The sequence below is a fragment of the Corvus cornix genome, chromosome 1, assembly GCF_000738735.6.
Source record: "Corvus cornix cornix isolate S_Up_H32 chromosome 1, ASM73873v5, whole genome shotgun sequence".
Taxonomy (NCBI): Eukaryota; Metazoa; Chordata; class Aves; order Passeriformes; family Corvidae; genus Corvus; species Corvus cornix.
Genome location: NC_046332.1, coordinates 78,957,568 through 78,979,344, shown reverse-complemented (window position 1 = coordinate 78,979,344; position 21,777 = coordinate 78,957,568). Strand labels below are relative to the sequence as shown.

The window sequence follows — 21,777 nt, the reverse complement described above, 5'->3', positions numbered from 1 at the left end:
TGGCAAGCTGCAGGCAAAATCATATTACAAAAGGTTTTAACAGTCCTCTATTGAGAGAAATAACTTACTCCAACTAAGAGACAGTAGAGAACTATCAATACCCTGATTCCTGAAAGATGGAAGAATTTGCCATTTCCACTGATTTGCATGCATGCAAGAGTGATCTATCTCATCTGAAAATCTAATCACAAAAATACAACACATGATTCCTGACTAATTTCTTACCTAAGGAGCAGACCCAGCCCTTTTTCATGCAAAAACAAGCCACTTTTCTTTGAGTAGGCACATCTTCTCAGTTTGTTCTGCCTTGTGATTTCAGGTACAACCTGGCACATGTACAAGTGACGACCAAGCACTAAGAATTTTGAATAATCTTCTCCATCTCTTAGACATTTGTCCATCTGACAGTATATTTCTATTACATATCATATTTTTGCATTTCACAGAATCACAGAATATTCCGAGTTGGAAGGAGCCCACAAGGATCATTAAGTCCAACCCTCACATGGTGATTGAACCCACAACCTTGGTGTTATTAGCACCATGCTTTAACCAACTTCACATTCCAGAAACAGCTACAGAGAATTTTTAAAGCACATATAAGAACTTCCAGTGGGTTTTTTTAGTCTCCAATAAAATGCTTTCTTGGCTATGGAAGTGGTCTAGATGCCTCCCACTCAAAGTCTGTCAGCACCAACCAGCCTTAATTTATCTGTGCTGCATATAAATCTAATAGATTTATACAAGCGATTCATTTTATATTCCCACCAGCCTAAGCTGGTGGATTTATTCAATGCCACAGTCCTGACTTTTGAAGAATAAAGAATCCATTCTTTAAGCATTTTTCTTGCTATTGGAAGACATCAACATGCCTGTAGCCGTGTTACTGCTTCTACCACAAGCACATAGCAGCAAGAAGATGGACAAATGACACACACTTGTAAAATCTGTACCTGTGGCAACCACTGAAGTACTGGAGAACTTGGAGAAGGATTCTCTCTGGTGAGAAAACCACAGTGTAGACTCATAATTTGCTGGAGATTTTACAGACTTTATATAGAACTGAAGTGCTTTGAACATAAACTGTTACAAATGAAGAAAGATTCCTTGGGCATTCACAATTCTATTACTTATGTATCCTCAGTCACATGCAAACTACTGAGAAAAGCAGTCCTATTTTCCCCTACATGAGCTCATTCAAAGAGGCTTTGAGTAGGCAAAGAAGCTATAATGAATGCAGCTAAATGATGGACCAAGGTAAAAAAGTCCATACAGATCTCAGTTCATAAAAGCATGTCAGTATTTTAAGTGCTTTCAAGGATAAGGACATGATGAATCATTCTCTGTAGCACTTTCCTAAGGGCCTTAAATGTGTGTCAGCAACCTCTCTACCCACTCTAAGGTGAAGTTGACAGTCTGGGGTCACTTTTCAGAATGGACAGCTTCAGTGGTTCCATTCCCAAATCTTTTTAAAAGCCTTGTAAGTTATTTGGAGAAATTGCAGGTTTATTTTGAGTGATCTCAAAAACAGCCATAAGATTAAAATTCTCCAGTTCCCCTGAAACTGCTTCACTTCAAAATTCACTAAGACTGAATCAAAGAGAGAAGGAGGTGGTTGTAGGCTCTTACTTCCCCAGGACTCTTCCTATCTGAAAGTCTTTCCACTGTTTGTCTTCACACCTCCATGTAGAACTGAATCTCATTCATGAGTTCCCCCATAATATGCCTCATTTATACCAACAGTTTAAATCTGAGTCTGAATTTCAACTCACTGCCTGGCAGCACAGGCACGAAGTGAATAAGGAACTCGATGGATAAGATGAAGGTATTAATAAAAGGTTTCCATTATTTCTCCAAGATCATTCAATTAAGTTTCACAACAAAGTAACTAAATTTTGTATTTGCATAGCAGATTTTAATATATTTTTCATTTACAGTGCTGAATTAATTTTTACCTTTATGTTTCCAGTTTTGTTATAAACAAAATGTTTTTTACTGTTACTTTAAAAAGCATTTTCCAGCCATGCATGGAACTGCCAACAAGAGCTGCATTTTACTTAGCTCATATATTGTATTCCTCACTACTGCACATTCTGCACTTCAATACCACAATCAGTGGTACGTGTCCTCATGCGTAAAAACTCTAAATCAAGTTTTGCCCATCTTTACAACTTTTTTGCAGTCATCACTGAATCAGCTGCAAAGGCACTACACGTTCAATAACCACGGTCTGGAACGGTGGTGGGGAGGAGGCATGCATCCAGGGAAAATCAGAGGGCAAACTGGGGACCAGGCAAAAGTAATTTGCAATTAGTGCAGTAGGAACTGGAAAGAAGTTACATTCATGCATTTAGCACTGTTGGTTAGATCAATTAGAGATACTCTCCCAGTAATGTAAGCAGAATCTGATCCTTAATATGCATACACCTTCACAAAACCCTTTCAAGTGTATGAAAAATGAACCTTGAAATAAAGGCACAACCAGCTCATTACATCATTTTCAGACACCATTTATATCAGCTAGTGTCATCTCCAAGGTCCATAATAGCATGATTTTATTAATTCTCATAAAGTCTGATTTTGCATTCAGGCAGTCAACATGATTGTAAGTGACAATATCTCAACCTTGAAGTCAGCAAAACATAAAATGACATCAGTAGAATATTAAAAACTCCCACTGAGATAAATAGAAATATGAAGGTTCAGACAGAGCCAAATAGATTAGTGCTCACTTTCTACTCATTACGTGCTTTCAGCAAGCACAGTACAGTTTTATAATTTGATGGGGAAAAGATTATACTTTTTATCTATTTTGCAGCCTGACTCTCTAAGGCTGCTCCTTTCTTTAAAGACAACATAGTATTATTACCCATAAAACTGTGACTACACAACAAGTTCAGTACAATGATGTCCATGTTGTTGGGATATGTATTACTCTCTCAAAGTAAGTCTTGGGAGGAACACTGAAACCCAGGAGAAAAAGTGGGGGGAAGGGAAGGGGAAATTGTTCTTTGACATCCTCCTTACTTCAGAACTTATTTGTAGTTCAGAATGGAGTCAAATGTCGCATCAGCAATTAAACTTTGACTTCTACTAGAGCAATATTAATGCAGAGTGAGTCCCAGAGCAGCACTGCCCAGCCCTGTGCTTGGGGTTAGCTCCAGTGCTAAACAGCACGTTGCTGACCGACACAGGAAATCCCTCTCCTGTTCCTTGAGTTGAACTGAAGGGCTGGCATAAAGAAATGTCCAAAGTATTAACAGCAACAAAACCTATGGGCTCAGAGCCAGATTTCAAAGGCATTTAGGTGCCTAACATGCATTAATTTTAGTGGGACTAAGCTGCCTCTGAAATTCTGGCCTTCAGTCTTCACTGTTCTTAAGCCTCTCCAGATCCCATGGCTCTGCCAGGATGTAAAAGCAATTACATTTCACAACTTTGAATCCAACAATATATTTTGGAAATCATTCAAAGTACATGTTTTTTTAACATAAAGTTTCTTTGTCCAATAAAATACACAGGAATTTTATATGCTTGGTATTTGCAGGTCTCCCTCCTTTTCTTCAGATTGAGGCCAGAAGATAGCAGCCTGGTGAAGCCTCTGACATCCAAATAAACCCTGCTTTCTTCCTTTAAGTGGAAGAAGTGTTTAATGGATAATCCTTTGACAAATATTTTATAAACAGTAAAATATACAATCTCAGGTTTACTGAACACTAACGTAATTGCTCCTGAACAAAACCACTGCCCATAGAATCATGGGTAGCTGTAATATCCGTTAATGCTGGGCCATTTCATGAAACAGTGCTCACATTGCACTGACAGATCATGGTACACCAACTCTCCAGAGCAAAAACTGAAAGTCCTCGCCTCACCTGTGCCCATGTTCAATTTCTCTCTTTCTCTGGTTTCAGCTTCCTGATGTAAAAGTACAGGGATGGAGCCTGTGAAAACATCTCAGACAAATCTTTATCCCCCTTCCCCACTGAAGCTGCAGCAGTGAATAGGCTATGAACTTAGTTGCTGCCTTTTTTCCTCACATCATCATTGGCTGGTCTAATAAAAGATGCTGGTTTTCCCTGTGAAACTTGCCTCAGCAGTTTATACCAGTTGTTTTCCTTTCAGAAAGTCTTGCTTTTAATATCTACTGATATTATACAAGGAAATCACACTGAAAATATGTATATTAGCTCTTTAAACACACCTTTTTCCCCACAGGAAAAGGCCAGTGGTCTAGCACATTAACCTCCTTCATAGAACAATGCACATTGCCTCTCACAGGGAAGAACAGAAATCTTGTTATCTTCCAGGAGAACACTGCTTTCTCTCTGACCCTATGATGCAGTATCCTTCTCTTCCCCAGTGGAGCTTTTTCCTCAATGGCCTCTCAGACCTGCTTGTAGCTGGCTCACACACTCCTGAAAAATCACTCCTTAAGAGAATAACCCACCTCCCTTTAAGCACCTGCTTGAGTAATTTCAGGAAATTTGTTCCTGACTCAGGCTAATCCTCCCTGGCTAGTCATCTTCCCTTTCCTTCCCAATTCACTGTTATCCTTTAATTGTTGATTTGATCTCTCATGTTCCAAGTCATCAGGGCTCCTTCCTCACTCCTGCACAGAACCGGTTCAGCAGGAATCCCTAAGATGGTTAACATCTGATCAGCCTCACTTTATGAGGAAACCTCATTTCAAGATGAAACCAAAGGCAGTAGTTTTGGCTTAGAAAAGACAAGGTTTTATTCTTCTTTTATCAAGGTACAAAATTGAAGAATTTATTGCTGCCAGTGTAACCTGAAAGTTATTCAGCGTTTTTACCCCTTTGCCCTCATTTAACCTTAGACATGAAACTTGTTGGGGGATGGAAGTAAGAAAAACGTAGAGTAGCTGCATTTTCTTTAACCTTTCTTCTGGAACTCAGACAAAATTACCATGTGATGAATGGCCATTTGTGCCACAGATGTTAATGTAATACTAAACGAGACAAAAATCACCAATGCAGTTTGCAAGGCTCCCTTGTGATGTACGGTCATCAGGCAACACAGACTGGCACAAACCTAAACTGGTTTTGCATATGCAACCAATACATGTTTCAATTATTCATGTCAGTGTTCTCATCACACACAGTTGGGTTAATTGAATGCAACCATGACCACATTCCACCAACCTTTATGAAAAATATAAATGGTCTCTGAAGGAAGTACTAGCAACATACAAAGGAAACATTTGAGATGAGTTCACAGATAATTTTACAATTTTTACTTGCAAGGTGGAGTACCTGTTACTGGCAGAACATAGGGAGAGGCCATCCAGCATATTAAAAAGAACAGTTTAAGCCATCATTTGGCTCAAGTCACAGCACATTCCAAGAACCCCATAAACAAAGACATGTGCAATGTTAACTTTCTCTTTTATGCTGACAGCTTTTTTCTCCCATATAATGACCTTCCTGCACAGTGTGTGTTACCATAAAAAGAAACAGAGCCCAGTAAAATTAGAGGAACTGCTTAATATCAAAACGTTTCATCTGAGGAAGACACCACTGCCAGTGTAAATATAAAAAGCACAAGAATTAAAAAGTATTTGTTTTGTTGTCTCTTCTTTAAGTTTAGATTGTTCAAACAAACCTAGCTCGAGTTTTCAGTTACTCTGCACTAGATGATCCTCCCAAAGGCTGAAACAGTACTCCAGAGAATGTGAACTTGGCTCCAATTTCAGACAATTTTCATCTTCTTTTTCTGACAAAAAGTATTTGAATGCTTTGTCTGTAGCCAAGAATTTGGATATGAAAGGCACACCAGTAAACAAGTCACCAAAACGGGCCACCACTACACAGACTGTAGTGCTTGCTTGTTTTGGAAAAAAACCTCTTCTGGCCCAAAGGACACTGTTGTATTTTACAAGCAGAGTGATAATGTGAAATTTTAGTTTGATTTTATCTCTCTCATCTAAGTATAAAGACAAACTACATGCATTTTTGATAGCCTACGTTTGCTATTTTGTTTGTACAAAGAGAAGTGAAAAGGAAGAGAATATAAGAACCTCACAGCTAGCTGGCTTGGTAAAATGCTGCACCAAACCAAATTACTTTTTTACAGTTTTATTTGAACTACTACAGAGAAACCAACAACCCTTATACATAGCATTCATCTTTCTATCAGCATTCCCAGAATGAAAATTGAAACTTTAAGAATGTTATTGCTTTGTACCAAATGTTCACTAGCTTCTACCATGGCAACTAGCCCACAAAACCCTAGCAAGGCTAATCACAGTTCCCAAAGGTTTATTATCTTTTGTATCAGGGAGGCATTCAAATGCACTAGGCTGCCTGGCAGCTAAGGCAGATATTGTCCTCACCCAAAAGAATTTTAATTTTAGCCTTGTACATTTGGTGAAAATACATTACTGAAAATCAGAGAACACGCCAACCAAAAGCTCACACCAGCTCCAGTGTGGAGCTTCTTGCTCCACAAAGAAGCACATATGAGAACTGAGCAATAGCCCAGCAATGCCAGGGAGACCTCACTAAGCACATCAGTAAAGTCTCCCTAAGCTGGCCAGAAACCCAAGGGAAGGAAATGAGAGTGATTATGTACAGCTGAGCAAGCACAGTGCAGAGACTCCTAAATCAGTGATATGGTGTTCACTGCTGGTGTTCTGTGGTAAAAATGTTTACCATCTGTGTTACTCTCTCTTTGCTATGGACACTAATGGAGCCTTCAAACATAAAAGCATGGGGGTGGGGAACAAAAGCCCGATGAAGCCAAAGTACTTCAAAATCACTTTTAGTTGTATTATTACATAAGGAAATTCTGACACTAAATGAAAAATGGATCAAAACCAAAACACAAGCAGTTCCAGGCTGAGCTCAGGAGGGCTGCATGGCACTGGCTTACTCTGCCCTGAAGGTCTAGTTCTGAGCTATCAGGCACAGACAAATCCTTCAGGTACTGAGAGGTGGCTCTAGTTTGGACACAAGAGAGCAATGTATACTCCAAAAACTGCTAAGGCTTTGTTAGGGCTACACTGAGCATGCCTGTGGCAGTGAGTTCCCTAGGAAGCAACTGCGTTTGTACAAAGGTTTTCTGCAGGGGAACTTCTCTTCTGCTGTCTCCTGCTGTTGAGAAGCCACAATGGCCTGGAGAGTATTAGTCTGTAGTGAAGCCAAAAACTAATATATGCCATTCAGTTTGCACTCTGTACATAAAACCAAGCATCTGGCTTGCTCATGCTAGACATCTCACACTGTCATACATGAAAATTGGTGGAAATCACAGTCTTCAGCCTGACTTCCATCTCAGATGCTTTTTTACTCTGCTCATCAAAATTTATATAAGGAAAATGAGTTCCAACAACCTGGTATCTCCACTACAACCTCAAGTAGTTGCCTTAATACATCTCATAGTCTCTCCCTCCCTCACTACCCAGAACGACACTGCAAGGAACCTATGGTAACAGGAGTCCGCCCTGCTTCCTTCAAGCCCAAGGAAGTCAGCTTGGCTCAGACTCCCCTACCTCCACTCAACAGCTAGCTATTGGGATGCCTATTCTCTACCCCAAGCACATCCAAATTCTTTGGCAGCAGTGCCCAGTTTCAACAGAGTTGTCAGTAATTTGAGGCTAACTACTCAACCCAGCACATGCACACAAGCTGCACAAACAACACAGGCTCATCTGTCAGTGAGAATAATCCTTTTTCAGATGAGGTGTTTCAGGCAAATTGTTACATGTCTCATGTTACTGATGCCAGCTCAAATATAATTCTAGCAGAATGGACTTTGTGAACCACAAACCAAGCCAGCAAGAAGAAAATCAGAAGTACAATAGCAGTGTGTTTTCTCTACAGCTAGAGGGGCCTCCCAGCAGCCTCATGCTGCTGAAAATGGTTTTGGAACCAATTGGCGCCAACTACCACATGACCAGAACTGAAACACCACATGGCTTTGAAAAATGCTTCAAGAACTGGCACAAAGGTGGAGGAGCTTCTGCAGTGCTGACAGACACCTGAAAAGAATACAAAGGGATTGGTCTTGGACTCAAAACTCACCACTGCTAATGCAGGGTCTCAGCAGATGAACCACTCAGGGTGGATCATTCAGTAACGGGCTTTTGAAAACTCCTCCTGAATATAATCCCATTAGAGCATTCTGCTACATACCTATGTCTCCACCACAAGTGTTCAGTCTTTTTCAGATTAGAAATGCAGCTTCTGACCGCTCCTCAACTGGATACTTCTCAGTGCTAATTTGCTTCACAATTTTGCAAAAGTTGTATTTTGCTTTACAGGGCACCTGAGTACAGTTTGTGCCTCACAAAAGCCACCATTTGATACCATAAACATTGTTCTCGGTCAATATGTCAAAATCAGGCTGTGGAACAAATGTCTGTCAGAATGTAGCTGGGATCTTCTTAATGCAGTGTCCAGATCTGGCTTAGGTACAGCGAGCACATTGGGTTGTTCTGCTTGCTGAGTATTTGTTAAATACTAACAGTGGGCTTGGAACTTGCAAGGCTAAGGGAAGGCTTCCCTGCAGCTCTTTTATAACTAAAACACAAACCTAGGGAGGAAAAAAAACCCCAAAACAACAGAAAATCCTCACAAAAAAACAAGGAACGCCCAAAGACTTGTAACAGAACACTAATGTAAGTATTTTAAAACTCAAACATCTTTGTTGTTCCTCAAAGAAAGGCTGACGTCAAAGAAAGCAGTAAGTGAAAATTGCTTCTGAGGGCATGTCAAGAGAAGTCACTCTAAGGCAGGGAGGAGAAGGAGTTAGAGTGGAAACACAGGACATAACCACAGCTTTCCTACCCACGGGGCTTTTTGGCCTCGACTGAATTCCTGTGGCCCACTCAGCACTGTTCTGTCATATACGCTGAAGTCTTTGACACAGGGGCGGTTTGTTTTCAGTGTCCTTACAATAGCGTGGGCCCTTCCTTTTCATGCACATTGCCCTGACCTCCCTTTTCTCTCTCCCTCCCCCCGGTCAAACAGCATTAGATGCAGGAAGAACCTTGTTGTGGTTCTGCTGCTCATAACACAATTTGCTATGTGAATACTTCCTGTGCACCCTGCCAACATGGCACCTCTCCAAGACATAAGACTGGTGTTTTGGAGATGGTCACACAAAGCAGGATACTTCCTACTACCACCGCTCTGTCCTTCACCTTCCTTTGCCTTGCGGTGGGCAAGGACTATAAATATCAAATAGCATGAATGAAATGAAGACGGAGACTGCCTGCTTGTACCAGGTGAGTGCTTGCAGCAGCACGGATTGCTGTCCTTCAGATAAGCAGGGATGCACAGAATCTTTTTTAAAACATCATTCACATAATTTTCAACGTACTTTACACAGAAGAGAATTTACATGAAACTTTAGTTTCATAAGAAAGTGAAATAAACTCTGTGTTCCTGCATGATAAATTCCTCTGTTATTTGCAGAGTGCTTTAAATAAACACTGGGAAAAATTTTAAGTGCTTCAAAATAGAGATTTTACATGCTACGAAGAAAATTAATAAACAAAGGAACAACTTTCATGTTACAAGAGTCCCTGACATTCCCCATCTATAGTACTTATATGACAACTCCAGTAGCTACATGACTTGCTGATGTATAGCAATTTTTCTAAAGTTTATTCTTCTCCTAAATGCTGCTTAGAGAAAGACATGAAAGTTGATGTCAGATTAATACTATTATCTCTTTTCTCAACCCATGTATCTTTCTAGAGAAAAAAAAACAAACTCCAAAATACAAGTATGTCTAAAAGAATTTGACACAGGAAATACACAAGAGAAGCAATTTGAGAAAAGATGGAGCAGATAAATAATGCAGAAGAAACAAAGAAAGGATAACTAGAAAGAGGAAATAAAATATCAGGAAAAAAGATTTGACATGGCATACAGCAAAGTAACATAAGGCTTTAGTGATGAAGGCACTAACTTCAAGTAGAAGGCAATAAATTCTATCAAATGAGACAACACAGAAGTAGACCATTTTAAAGACAGCATGGTTGAACATACATTCTGGAGTTCATGAAAGCCTGCAGAAAGAGGAACTGAAACCAGTTTTAGTTAAGAGACAAATACAGTCTCAGCTGTGGGAACAAAAAAGTATGAAATCCACATAAAAGTCAACTGAGCACAAGACAACAGCACTTAGAGCCCCACACTGATTTCTGACCTGCTTCAAAGAACCATGCAGTGTGTTAAGTTTGACCTCTGACATGGTCTGAGAGTTGGTCTTTCCCTCAGTGATGGTCCTTGCAGTAGAGCTCAGAGTCAGGCAAAATGCAGTGAAATAGAACAGTCAAAAAATGAGAGTTACTCCATCAGTTTGCGGATTTAATTTACATGCTACTGCTCACTCATCTTTTGTCACATATTCTGTTGTTTTAACAATGGGAACACAAAATTCACTAAGTAATCTCTTTATTTGAACCGAGGCTATAACCCACAGTAATTATGAGCAGTGTGTAGCAATATTTTCACTATTTAGGACAGGAAGTGAAAAATACCAAACACATCTAAAATTGCATTAGGGATTTGTGCAGACAGAAGGTAATTACACGAAGTGGACTTTAGCCAAGACTCTCAGAATATGAAGCAATCTCAGAACCTTGTGGAAATTACCTTGGGATCTTTAATGATAAGTGGGCTAAATCTTTGCTTAAATTGTCCTAAAAAGCATGGCTTCTCTAATAGCATATTGCTACAGAGTGACAGGACCATGGTATTCCAGAATTAGATGGCATGTCCAACACTACAGCACACAAGTGGAAAACCAAAAACAAACAAAAAAACCCCCAAAGCACAGTCATTTAAAAAACAGACCACGAGAAGACATCTCAAGTGTTTCACATGCACAGAATTACTTGCTTCCCCCTCTAATTTATTTCAGATTAGTAAGAGATCCCTTATTTTAGGTCAGTGTTATGACAATGGAAGTATGCCAACTTAACCTTCATTTTCTTAATTAGCATTTAACAAGAAGCTTGTCCTGCTCTAGAAATATTCCCTTCCATAAGGAAGAATAACCTTGAACAGAAGACAAAGCTAAGCCAAGGAGAAGAGAAAAATGAAATGGAAGCTCCAAATATATTTACATGTCTTTAAAATATATTTATTTACATACCCTTAAAATGTAAATAAAATAGATCTCAGTAAAAAATTACTTCATCTTCCAGAAACAAGCAAAACACTGTATCTGTATTCATAACTACTCTGGGGAAAACCAACCACCAAAAAAGTCCCTCTTTTACACATGCTCCCTACCATGGACCATGTGCTCATGTAACTCATTGTTTATCTAGTCTGGAGACAAAAATGCTATGAAAAAGCAATCACAAGGCAGATGGCTGGTTTCACTAATCTGACCCTATTTGTTCCAAGTAAATCTAGTCTACAACAGTGATGCCCCAAATAATCCATCATTCCTGTAATACTTAGATTTGCATATTTAGGTTAGAAATGCCTGGCATTGCTGGATTAAGATTTTCCCCCAGTAAAACAATGCTTTGTCATAAATTCTCCCGCAGAGACCATGCAGATTCTTAAACCAGACATGTTCAAACACAGAAAAGCTGACTGAAAGCATGCTCACAAAACATTCTCACCAAAGCTCACCTCTATAGGTGCAATGCCTTTTACCCTGCTTAAACCTGACTGTATAGAGTGACAAATGCAGAGATTCTCTCTGTAGCCGCCCCCATGATAACAGATGACAAGATGCAGCACAAGCTTCATCTCTTGCTAATTAAACGAATCAATTAAGAGACTATTGTTGCAACTGTGTAACTGCTGTTCTATAGTGGCAATAACAACCCCACGGGGAGGTCTTTTACTACATTAAAATGCTGTCCTCCACAACTCCATTTGATATTATTAGAAACAGTTATTTGCGTCTTGCTGTCATATTAGTAGCAAAGGCAAATTATGGAAATATGCAGACTAGAATGGTCCCAGTATGAGATCAGGTTTGGTTTTCAACCTCCAAGGGAACAATTGCTGAAATTCCAAAGTTCCCTAAAGTTCTTTAATGGAACTGATAAATCTATCAGCACAGCATCCATTTAGATTCTAGGTAAGGGTCACATATTTGCATACGTTCCTGCTAAGCTGATACAATTCAACTAGATAAATTATCATATTAAGTTTACCCTCCTGAGTTAAACTGATGGAGTTCAAAATTGTTTTCGATGGTTGTCATTAATCGCTGTTACATCCTAAATGCTCACTTTGAAATCTAATTGTGCTGGTGTACCAGGGGTCATATTAATAGCATTTTTAATGTTAAATCTTTGTAAAACATGCTTATTTTACTGATATTACCACTGAAGCCTAGAAGACTAATGAGAAACAAAGTATATTTATTATCAATAAAAACTTCATTTAAAATTTATATTCAGAGACTTAAATTAGCTTTACTAACTTCATCATGCCTGTGTTTCATTAAGATTCCTGGTTTAGCTTCAAAGTCATATAAATTAATACCTCCTAAACAGTTCTTGGGTATATGCCAAAGTTGCAGACATCAAAAGGCTGTTTAAAAACATGGGCTACATATATGTTTAGTACATGGCAGTAAACATCTTCATAAGAAAATGCTCATCTTCACTATGAGGTAACAGTCTTGATACAGCTTTAAAAAACCCACCAACACTTCTTTGGCCAAATGAAGCAATTAATAATTATTTCAGCGGTAAATCATAGTCTACCAAAGTAAATCACTTGAGTTACACCTTTGGGTAAGTTGTCCACTTGTTCCAAGTAACAGGCTAGCCAACCAAGTTCAGTGCTTGTCCTTAAAGTGTTACTGAGCTCAGGAAGAAAGAAACTTGTCAAATGAAGTATGAAAAACCAAAAATCCTAGTTTTTCCGTTTGCTTATTTCTGAGGGATGAGTGGTCTCTATTATAAACAAAGACCACTATACTACAGAGAGCACACACACTACAGAATCCACCAACATCAAGAATATTCATGGAAATCCTGACCTATTTGTGATGTTACCTTTTTTTTTTTTTTTTGCAAATTAAAACTCTAATTGAAAACAGAAGAAAAAATGAATAAATAAAAAGCAAAACATTGGAATTTAAATGCAATAGCCTACTTCCATCCTGTTTTTGTAAGAAAGCAATGTTTGCAATGCAGATTTCTGCCTCTCAATCCCCATTCCCAACTCCTTATCCCATTTGCACCCACATACACTATTTAAATTGCTGAACAATTTCAGCCAAAATTATTCAAAGAGAAGGTAAGTCCACCTACCTATATGTTTTCACAAGTCTTCTGAAGAGCACTGGCTGTGTTACAGAAACAAGACCAAAATCCATAGACCATTTGAGGGAAATTTGGCAGCACCCAATTAGGTATCCAACAAGCACCTATGCATCTTCAGCTTCACCTTAGCACCACCACCTCTTGCTCAAGGAGATCTCAGGCAAAGACTACGAGAAGTTGTTCTGTGGAAACTTGTGGCACTTCTGGTTTCTTTTAATTCACAGGAACAGAATTCAGAAAGATCTCCAAGCACTCTCTTATTTCTCTTTCCAAAGAAATCTTGAGCAAGATTTCCAAAGTAATCTGATTATTTTGATTTTAGGGATGTGGCTTTTGGTAACACCGGTATTTCTAAATCTCTCAGGTGTTTTTGAGTTTGCCCCCAGTGGACAGTTTTAATATATTCACTATACCTTCTGCTTTAAAACATGCAAATAATATATAAGACAATTGAAATGTGAACAGCATATGTAGCTGTGTCACTGCACCTGATCATTCACACCTCATGAACTGGAACAATTCTCACTGCCCAGCCCTAATGATGGTCGCTGCTTTCACAAGTGAAATCCTTGTTGTGTGAGTTACCCACTTTCCACAGAATACCAAAGCACCTTGCTGCCAGTCTCAGGATTCTCATCATCATCCACGTTCAAAAAAGACTTGAACGAAGTTATTGTTTTCAGAAACAATTGCATGTTTTTTCACCTTTTGCACTACTGAAATACCACTGATGATAGCTCTACTACTAGAAGCACTGTGGTTCACAGTGCCTCTGAAAATGGATGAAAAGAAAAAAAAACCTATACAACAGTACAATTCCCTTTATATCAGCAGGGACCCTAATCTTAAGGCTTGAGAATAGGAAGAGTAAAAAAAACCATTTTTAAAAAGACATTAGCTTGCAAAATAAACACCTACTGGCCTACATTTATTTTCTTGTGGTTAGTACTCTACGTATTCCAATAAATACCACCTTTGTAACCTCTGCAGGTCCAAACCAATGTTTGAAAGTCTGCATAAATCTTCAGTATCTAATTTCAGAAGTGTCGCATATAGAAAGAAAAGCATAAAGAAAGAAAAGAACTTGTTAAGAACTGCAACAATTTCTAAGGGTGAAAGAAGCAGGTTGTTAAACATTTGCCATTGTGAGCTGAATCAGACTCATACAGCCAAAGCTTTATAAGAACACAGGGAGAAGGAAAAAAGGAGGAGGAAGCTGTCTGCTGATGAGATTATAGACAGACTGCAGGGTTTCAGCACAATTTATAAGCCTCAGTAATGGGACAAGAAGCTGGAAGTTTGCTCTTGAAGCAAAAGCAGATAAGCCATGGCAAGAGGGAGCAGAAGGGAGAATCAGCATTGAGAAAAATTAGTATACTGGCCTGTAGCTCCTAAGATTAGTTTAGCTCTACAACTGAAGAAAATACAGTAAGACAGGATGCAAAGGCAAAGATTTTAGGAATGCTTTTCTATAAAGCTCTCCATTTCTGACTGCCATGAACAGGATACAGAACTAGTAACCCTGACTGTGTATGGAATATTCCTTTGCCAATCTATCTGGAAGTAGCTAAAGCCCAAAACTCATTAATACCAACTGTGATTACTAATGCACTATATGCAAATATATGCCAGCTATGCTAAAAAGAATGGCCAGGGCTTGACAGAGACTTGTTTTCCTAAATCCAGTATTCTCAGCCTGGAATTTGCAGATCTGGTTGCAGTGGTGGGTCTCAGGACTATTTTAAATGAGTCTGCAAAAACACTGAATAAAAGGATGTGTAGTATCAACAGGCTAATAGTAATCATAAGAGAGCATAAGCTACCACAACAAAACTTCAAATATTTTGTAAATCAAAGGTGGCAAAAAGCACCCCATTGGTGATCAGACTGAAGCAATGGAAAATCCTCCAGTGAGATGGATGAACCAAGAAAACAGTGCTAGGAAACTCAGAAAGCACCTAAATATGGCTTGACTCTTAAGCCAGAGTAATTCTAATCTGCTCCATGTGGGTTCCTATATCATGTTCCCCTATATTGTTAAGTAATATACTGAACAGTATGTCATGTGTATCTTCTTTCATCATTCCTCAGAGGAAAAAAAATAATTGTTTATATTTCTGCTGTGATGTTAGAGAAGATCAAAGAAACAGCATAAATTATGAGCAGAGGGTAGGGACCATCTCTTTTGAGGAAAGTGATCCACTGGGTCAGCAGAGCATCGCTGTCAAGCATGGCCTGCAGCCCAAAGCTGACAATGACATTACAGACGTGATGGAGCCAGGCTGCTCATTACCTGGACATACACAACTTCTTTATTTCAAATTCCACACACAGTCTAGAATACGTTTAATGCTTGCACAATAATCTGCAGTTCTCTATATACTTGCAGCTTTCTTAGCGTTAAAGGCTGCCTGCCCAGACGTATTTCATTGTTGAAGTCCAGCTGAGAGGCCTGAATAACCAACAAATGACTGGGGCCAGCAGTGGGCCAGCCAAAAACATTCTTCTCACGTAAGAGAACAGAAGGTGGAACGAAAAGACAAAAGACACAACAGAAACTGGAGGGTAATTAGAAAGACAGGAATGAAGGGTGGACTTTGGTCCTCTGAGCACTCAAACATCCAGTTTTTTGAATTGCAGAGGCTGAAGCAGAAGCTCTGCACATAGATCTTAGTGTTTTTCTATAGATTTTATGAATCTATTTCATATGATCTTTACATCTAGAGAGCAAGTCCTGTGAGGAGCAGCTGAAGGAGCTGGGCTTGTTTAGCCTGGACAAAAGGAGGCTCAGACTTTCTCACTCTCTACAAATGCTTTAAAGGAGGTTGTAGCCAAGTGGGGATTGGTCTCTTCTCTCAGGTAATGACTGATGAAACTCCCTCAAGCTGCACCAGGGGATGTTTAGATTGGATATTTGGAAAAATTTCTTAATGGAAAAGGCTGTCAAACATTGAACAGGCTGCCCAGGAAAGTGGTGCAGCCACTGTCTCTGAAGGTATTTAAAAGACACGTAGATGAGGCACCTGGGGACATGGTTTAGTGGTGGATTTGACAATGCTGGGTTAACGGTTGGAACTGATCATCTTGGAGGTCTTTTTACAATCTAAACAATTCTGTGATTCTACGTTTTTGACAAACCTACTTCTGTGAGCTGCCTACACACAGGAGACAGCCCATAAATTACTGCTCCCTTATTTCCTGCACTCTTGCTTTTGGGCACAGTTTTGGACATTAATCTGAATCACGTACTAGCTTGTTTCCTTTTTCTTTGTACAATATATAGCACAACCAGATTACTTGTTGTTATGGTAATGCTATTAATAAATACACTATCTGAATAAATCTAGCGTGAAGTGGCAAAATAGCAGGACTCCATCAGTACACCACGTCTAGTGATATTCATCAGAGAGGACAAATGAGTAAAAACTCATGTAAAATCTCAATTACAGCCATAACCCAGGACCTCCTCTGCAATAATTTAATGAGGACTCAAAATGCTATCCTCACAAGAAAATTAAACCAAACCAGTGCAATTTCCAATTCAATAACTATTTCTTACAGTTACAAGTTGCTTGCTCCTCAGGCAGAAACATCCTCATATATCTTCCAAAAGCTAAGTCCCTATCATATCTGAGACTCACAACCTTCTATCAAAAAAACAACTTGGAGAAAATAAGCTATCTAATGCCACTACAGTTTGGAGTGAAGAGACATGCTCAAGTAGCAATTAATTCCTACTCATGATCAGAAAAAACAAAAACATTATTACTAATCCATGCAGACCCCCAAGTGATGCTAACAGTAGGCACTCAAAGCTATGATATCACTGGAGAAAGCAACATGATTTTTCCTTTTCTCCTCTAAAACAACAGAAATATGCTGCTACACTAACAGAAACACTCATCTTACTGTCCAGATGTTTACCATATGTTATGAAGCAAAATTCATATTATACTGTTGTCTTTCATCTGCAATACAGTCTTCTCTGTCCTCCACCTAACTGGAACAGCCAGGACATTTCTAATAGAGAAGCACAGCTTTCACTTCCCCTCAGAGTGTCAGCTGCCTTCCTGAAGCAGGGACTTGTGTTTTGTCAAAATCCAGCAGCAGAGTTGTTTCTACTACCCAATGTCAAAAAATCAAGTGAAGCCATTTATTGAAGCTGATGCCTTCCTGACAAGCCAGGCAAGCTGTGCTCCTTACAAGCTCATTCTAAAAATACACTCTGCTGGACAGGTCAGTGGTCTGTACACTCCAGAGCATCGTGCTGGCTGGTACCACTGGAGTGCCATCAACATTTGCCCTGACCAAAATGAACACAGAATGTTCAGAGTTATTCTTTATGTTTTCTACTAAAAAAAAGGAGCGGAGAAGTAACTTTGCAAGCTGTTTATTATGTTGATAACAATACGTTATAATAATAATGAGCAATCAAGACTCTTTTGCTGGTAAATATTCCCTTCAAACACTTCCTAAGTCAACTGCAGTTTGCAAGGGTTTAATAAGAGATACGTAATGGTGAATGTATTTCTAGGGCCTTCATTAAGGTTACATTTTCTTTGTTTGAACATTTACATTTGTGTAGGTGCACATGTACACACTACAGACTGTGTATCTATATGTGCAGCAATCTGTAGTGGATATCATTGTATATTCCCCCCCACTACCTAAACTGAATATATTAAGCTTAAATCAGAAGAGTACAAGGATGTTAAATGAGCAAAGGACAAATGAAACAGCAGGATTTAGGGGAAAGGAGGACAGCAGGCTGGAGGACTGAGCACAGGTACACACTCTGCCTTGGATTCTACGAGAAAACTGTTATTGGAGCAAACCCTGGGAAGCAGACTTCATTACTGTTTCTCTACCCTGATTGCTGAAGTTCTCTCTCTGGGTTTGATCAGCAAGATGTGCATAATTTATATTAAATAAAAAAATTTCAGAGAGCGTACTAAAGGCTTTTCTCTTCAGTTCTCCTGAGAATTTTAGTTGTAATCACATACTTGATTTCCCCAAATAACTAGGATTCAATAAACACACGAGTTAGTCAGTAAGATCTAACATATATTACAATCCAGTAGCTGTTTCATCACCATCTTTTATAATCTCTTCCCGGTCTGTGAGACTTTGGGCCACTTCTAACAAATGAATACAAAATATTTTCATATCTAATTTGAACAGCAGGTTTAACATTTTATGTCACAAAATACACAATCAGAATTTTCCCTGCTACAGCACCCCCTTACAGAGAAATCAATTAAAATCTAGTCAGATTATCAAGCCGCATTTGTGTTTATATCTTATCTACTTGGAGTAATTATTTTCTCACACAAAGACTACCCAATCAACCACCTAGCAGCAATCTCACATACACAGGTTGCAACTCCAGAGCAGAAGCACCATCATAAATACAATAGTGCAGAACAAAACTTCATTTTTATGTCTTTAGGTTACTGCTACTCTGCTTGTAACTAAGACAAATAAATAAATACGTGTACACAGAGATGTATCTATAGAAGTAAAAAATATGAAGGGTACTTTTCATTTCTAAAAACAAACATGTAAGGAAAAAACATAAATGCAAGGTATTCTTGTTAAGTTTACCCTTAGCGTGTTAGACCTTGCAAACAATGGCTTCACAGGACTTGTAGCAGAACTAATCGCAAGTAAGTAGAATGAAAGCATGATCATATGCAATCCTAATCCACTTGTGTCCAAAACAAATAGTGCACAAAGATGTTAGGACTAAATTCTACATGGAATGTTTCATTCTTAGGCTTTTCACTGCTAACATCACTACAGTGAAATCTGTGGGCAGCAAGCAGGACAACTTACTTTAGAGGATCCTTCAATTTTATTTCATTTTCAGAACTATTTTTAGACACACATGGAACTTCAAAAAATTCAATGACTGCATTTTAATCATGCAAATCACAGAACTGGAAGTTGCTTCAATCACATGTATGTTTATAAGCATCCATAACCAAACACAAAACTTGTATATTATACATGACTGCTCCAAAGGATAATTTTATTCAGTAAATTCTGTCTAATGGTATAAAATCTGATTAGGATTTTAGGCATACTTCTATCCAGCAAACAAAATCTGAGAGAACTACAAAGCTACCAAATCTGGTTAGAATGAGAAAAGAACAGAACACTTTGCATTACTAAATAGTCTTTTCCTAAGACAGTTACTAACCCACTCTGGGATATAGGGGTATGTAATACAGTGAAGCAATAGAGATCAGAAAGCTGATGTGGTGAAGAAGAGTGGGATTGATCCTGATGTGTATCAAACCTCAGTATATTGCAATAAGCTTACAACTCTACAACCAGCTAGCTACCTTAAAATCCCTTCTAAATGAAACAGATGCAGACTTGAATCAACAGAAAGGTAGAACACAGGTACTGTGCCTTGGAAGTTGGCTTCAGTTGGCCTACATTCACCTGTTACACTCAGAATACTTACACATAATACTGACCCCCATATCTACAAGTGTAAATGTACTAAAGTGTACATTTTACACTTTAGTGTAAAAGTGTAATTTACCTACTTTCTGTTTATATTATATTCTTCTACCAACTTAATTCTTTGCAATACAGTTATTACATGCTTACCACTGTGCCTAGAAACTGAATGCTTGTCTCTCCAGAGGCATTCCGAGAAATCCGCTGAAAAACACAAATGTAAGAATTGATTAAAGCAACTCAAAATTTGTAACCATTCCATTTGCTTTGTCACATCACTGTAAAGTAATCAAAAACAATTGAATACATAAATCTATACATAAAACAGATAAAATAAATTCCTTCAACAGAAGTACTGGAAGTCTAAATTATACTTCATCTCAGATTTTGGTTTTAGTTCAGTCAACTCAATAAAATTTATTTTTGAAGGACAATGAAGGCAAATATGGCCAAGTACAACACAGAGCAACCTTGTGCTCGAATGTCATGAATAATGAGGCTTCTGCCATCTCTGTGATTCTGTATTCCTGTTACTCACATTAAATATTATCTTCATTCTCTCCTAATGAGAGACATTTTAATCTCTTTTTAAAATGCAAACCTCCAATGATGCTGCTTTGAGAACAGAAAAAAAAATGACCTTATGAAATGTCTGGTCACCTACTGTGGTTCAGGAGTTGATTGAAGTTATTAAACAGTCTTCAAATACTACATTGTCAGTAAGCCGCAAGACAATGTAAGAGAAAATACATTACTGGTTTCACACAGTATTAAACATAACCTAAATATGCAAAACATATCAAGAATTCTTTCTTCCTGTGAATTGTTTTCTCCTTCAATGTAAAAAGTCTTTTCTCACATTTAATTCCTACTGTTTAAACTATGGCCCACATCGGTCCCGAGTCATTGAACACCGCCCTGATTTTACACAATGCCAAGTGTACATAAAAGTACTAAAGCACAGATCTGAGAAGATGAGTATTATTGCAAAGAACTGCACAGAAACCTTCAGCATTTTAAAGACAAAAAATCCTAAGAATGAGGCTGCAAATAATCTTGAGAGATCTTCTAGCCTAAGACTCCTAACAAAATCAAAGCACACCAGTGTCACTCCCAAATAATGTGTTTCTAACTCATTCTCAAAATCTTACAATTGCAAAAATTTCACAGTCTCCCCAAGCAATTTATCCCAGTGTTCTGCATCTTTACAATTAGGAAGTTTTTTCCTAGTATTTGATTAAAATAACCCTTACTTCAACTTTATTACACATATTAATTCTCCTCTTTTTCATTACACACAGGAAACACAGATTATTCCCTTCCTCTCTACAGCTACCTACAGGTATATGAAGAGCCCTTATCATGGCTCCCCTAAGTCTTGTCTTCTCTAGACCAAATGAGAAAGTGCTACACCAACAATAGCTAGATATCCTCCAAAACAATTTTAATAGCAATAAATTAAATCCTGGTCCCTTTTCACTAATGGTGCATGTTCCTCGGCTACACTTTATGAAGTAATAATTACTACAGCCCAAACATGCTTATTTTTTGACTTAACAGGTCACACACTGACATTGCAATCTGTACAATCATATGAAAACAAAGGGTGATGTGCCAGAGCCTGACATATTTCAACAATAATGATTAATGGAATGGAAAATATGGGAAATAAAATTTCATACAAAACCTGACGTTTACTTTTATAAAGGAAACAGGAATATACACTTTTCCCACAGTCTAGGATAAACACAATCAGGTTTTGGAAACCACAAAGAAGAACAAAGTACCGGCTGCCTACAATGAATGAACCGCATGCCAAAACAAACAAGTCCCAACCACTTGATAAGCTGTCAGAAAATGGCAAGCTGAAAAATTAAAGGATTTAATTTCTTTTTTTTCTGGAATGCCCTCCACCCTCGTTAGAGTTCTGTCACTTATTGTGCTACCCTTTTGTCTGCTTTCAAGGGTCATTAGAGACCTTTTCATGTCCTAATAAAAATTCCGTTTTTTTGGCTAATCTCCCTGTCACA

The 21,777-nt window shown here is 38.5% G+C and overlaps 1 protein-coding gene across 1 annotated transcript in view; it reads right to left on the bottom strand.

Annotated features, from left to right (window-relative positions):
• The window catches only part of PCCA (propionyl-CoA carboxylase subunit alpha), a 274,195-nt gene that overhangs the window by 38,068 nt on the left and 214,350 nt on the right, over positions 1-21,777 (bottom strand). Inside the window, exon 21 of the mRNA XM_039561855.1 lies at positions 19,898-19,951. Within this exon, the coding sequence (XP_039417789.1) occupies positions 19,898-19,951 (54 nt within the window). The remainder of the gene's footprint in view (positions 1-19,897; positions 19,952-21,777) is intronic.